The sequence below is a fragment of the Myotis lucifugus genome, unplaced genomic scaffold, assembly GCF_000147115.1.
Source record: "Myotis lucifugus unplaced genomic scaffold, Myoluc2.0 scaffold_168, whole genome shotgun sequence".
NCBI lineage: Eukaryota > Metazoa > Chordata > Mammalia > Chiroptera > Vespertilionidae > Myotis > Myotis lucifugus.
The window spans coordinates 371,186-373,293 of record NW_005871216.1 but is presented as its reverse complement, the minus strand read 5'-3'; the positions used below and the strand labels follow the sequence as shown (position 1 = coordinate 373,293).

The 2,108-nt window shown below is 45.0% G+C and overlaps 1 protein-coding gene across 6 annotated transcripts in view; it reads left to right on the top strand.

Moving 5' to 3' along the window:
* DAB1 (DAB1, reelin adaptor protein) overlaps positions 1-2,108 on the top strand; it is a 253,512-nt gene that overhangs the window by 238,928 nt on the left and 12,476 nt on the right. For 5 of the 6 annotated variants that reach the window (XM_023759971.1, XM_023759973.1, XM_023759972.1 and 2 more), the window contains 2 exons: positions 578-705; positions 1,056-1,166. In XM_023759971.1, coding sequence (XP_023615739.1) covers positions 578-705; positions 1,056-1,151 — 224 coding nt within the window. In that variant the 3' untranslated portion in view covers positions 1,152-1,166. The remainder of the gene's footprint in view (positions 1-577; positions 706-1,055; positions 1,167-2,108) is intronic. The other variant, XM_023759970.1, reaches the window with a different exon arrangement.

Here is a 2,108-nt window from a genome sequence, read left to right as displayed (position 1 = left end):
AAGAGAGAAGGGAAAAAAGTATGGTTCTCAACTTGAGCGTGCAGAAACACGGTCTCTGATTCAGTAGGTCTGGATATTTGCGTTTCTGATTCAGGGACTATCCCTTGAGAACCATTGTTTATTTTATTCATGTGGACCAGCTTCTTCCTGACGGTCAAGAATGTGAGATACATGGAACAGACTGACAGCTGTCAGAGGGGAGGGAGACAGGAGAGGGGAGAGAGGGTGGAAGAAGGTGAAGAGATTAGCCAAAGAATGGACACAGACAACAGTGGCCAGAGAGAAGCGGGGTGGGGGCTGGGTGGAGATGGGCAAGGCGGGGTAGGGGGAATGAGAACATCTGTAATAGTGTCAACAATAAAAATAAAGTTAAAAAGTAGACTTAAAAAAGAATTGAGAGAACAAGATAAATATGTACAGAGGAAATATCAAACTGTTCACCTGATTTACCTGTGATAGGAAGAGGAGTCCTGTGACTTGACTGGAACGTAACCAGGTCCCCGAGGTTTCTGTGGGGTACGCACGTTTGCAGCCAGGCACTTACTGGGTTTCATCTCTTTGCATGGTCTCTGTGCAGCTCCAACGCCAGCCCCTAGACAGAGCTCTCCGTCCAAGTCATCTGCATCCCACACCAGTGACCCTACCACAGATGACATCTTCGAAGAGGGCTTTGAAAGTCCCAGCAAAAGCGAAGAGCAAGAAGCTGTAAGTGACGGGCTTATTCTTTCTGTTTTTGTTTTTCCTTAACTGCAAAACCTCTATAGCTGAAATGGACAATGCATGAGGAAACCTAAGTAGAAAAGAATGCTGGCTCAGGCGCTTAAGTTCTAAAGGGGTCACTAAGGGGCTTTATGTTCCAATGAGCAGCTAAAAACCATTGTCCTTTTATTAAGTTGTTCTTACAAGTTCTTGCGTTTGTGGGCGCGGTATCCTCTAACTGAAGTTGCTGCCTGCATTAAAATAGCCGATTACTTGTGTGCATGGAAGTGTGCCCAGCTGTCTTATATTTTCAATTGTTGAAAAGGAAAAAAAAGTGTTATCTTCTTGTGTTCTAGCCCGATGGATCACAGGCCTCATCCAACAGTGATCCATTTGGGGAGCCCAGTGGGGAGCCCAGTGCTGATAATATAAGTCCACAGGCCGGTAGCTAGATAGCACAGGTCTGGGTAGGTATCTGTCCTTTTATCTCCTTCATCCTTAAGCCATCTGCTTTCCCTTTTTTGCCTGTTCCTCACTTTGAAAGTTACATCCCTGATCTTTGTACCATCTCTCCTTGCTGAGCATATCCCTGAATGTTCACATCATCTCTCCTTGCCTGATGTCTGTTTGTCACCTAATTTTTCTTCATGGATGCATGACCTTTGACATATATTGGGAGGTAGGGGTAGAGGTGAAGAGTGGGGAATGGCCCTATTATTTTATTAATGATATGTTCACAATGACTGGTGATGACAGAATGAGGCGTGGTCAACGCTACTTAACGTGGATCCAGTTTCTGAAAGCATCAATTCTGAGATGGACACATTCTGCCCACCCTGATCAATTTTCAGTGAGACATGGTTCCGATGTTTTAATCTGATAAACAAAGTGTCACTGCATTTGCCTGCACTCCAACCAAACACACTGAGAATCCAGACTAAGAAGCAACAATACGTAGTGCTTGAAGTAAGACTGATAGAGATGTAAGAACATGGTAGCCCATTGTGTCTAGCCAAAAGGGGCCCTGCCCCCTTCCCAATGGGAAAGGGAAATTCAAAGGCCAAAGACATGCAGCATTCGCTCTGGGGCTCTGCGGTTTATACCTGTACAACAGCGTGTGCTGGCTCCCAGCCACTTCAGATTCCATCAGCAGCTACTTTGAGAGAGGTATGCTCCCATTTACTACAAGTGGCTTTTGGCACTTGAATTTCAATACATCTGATTTGATCCAGAGAAAGAGTTGCTGATGAGGCGAACCTTCTCAGGAGACAGAAGTATACCTTGTTACCCCGACATGATTTCTCAGTCACTCCTTGACAAATGTGTTTAATTTTCAGATACTTTCCTAGTTTTCCATAGTGTGGGGGACTGCTAGGCTGTATCCACAGAGCTTCCTTTTCTTTAGTCCT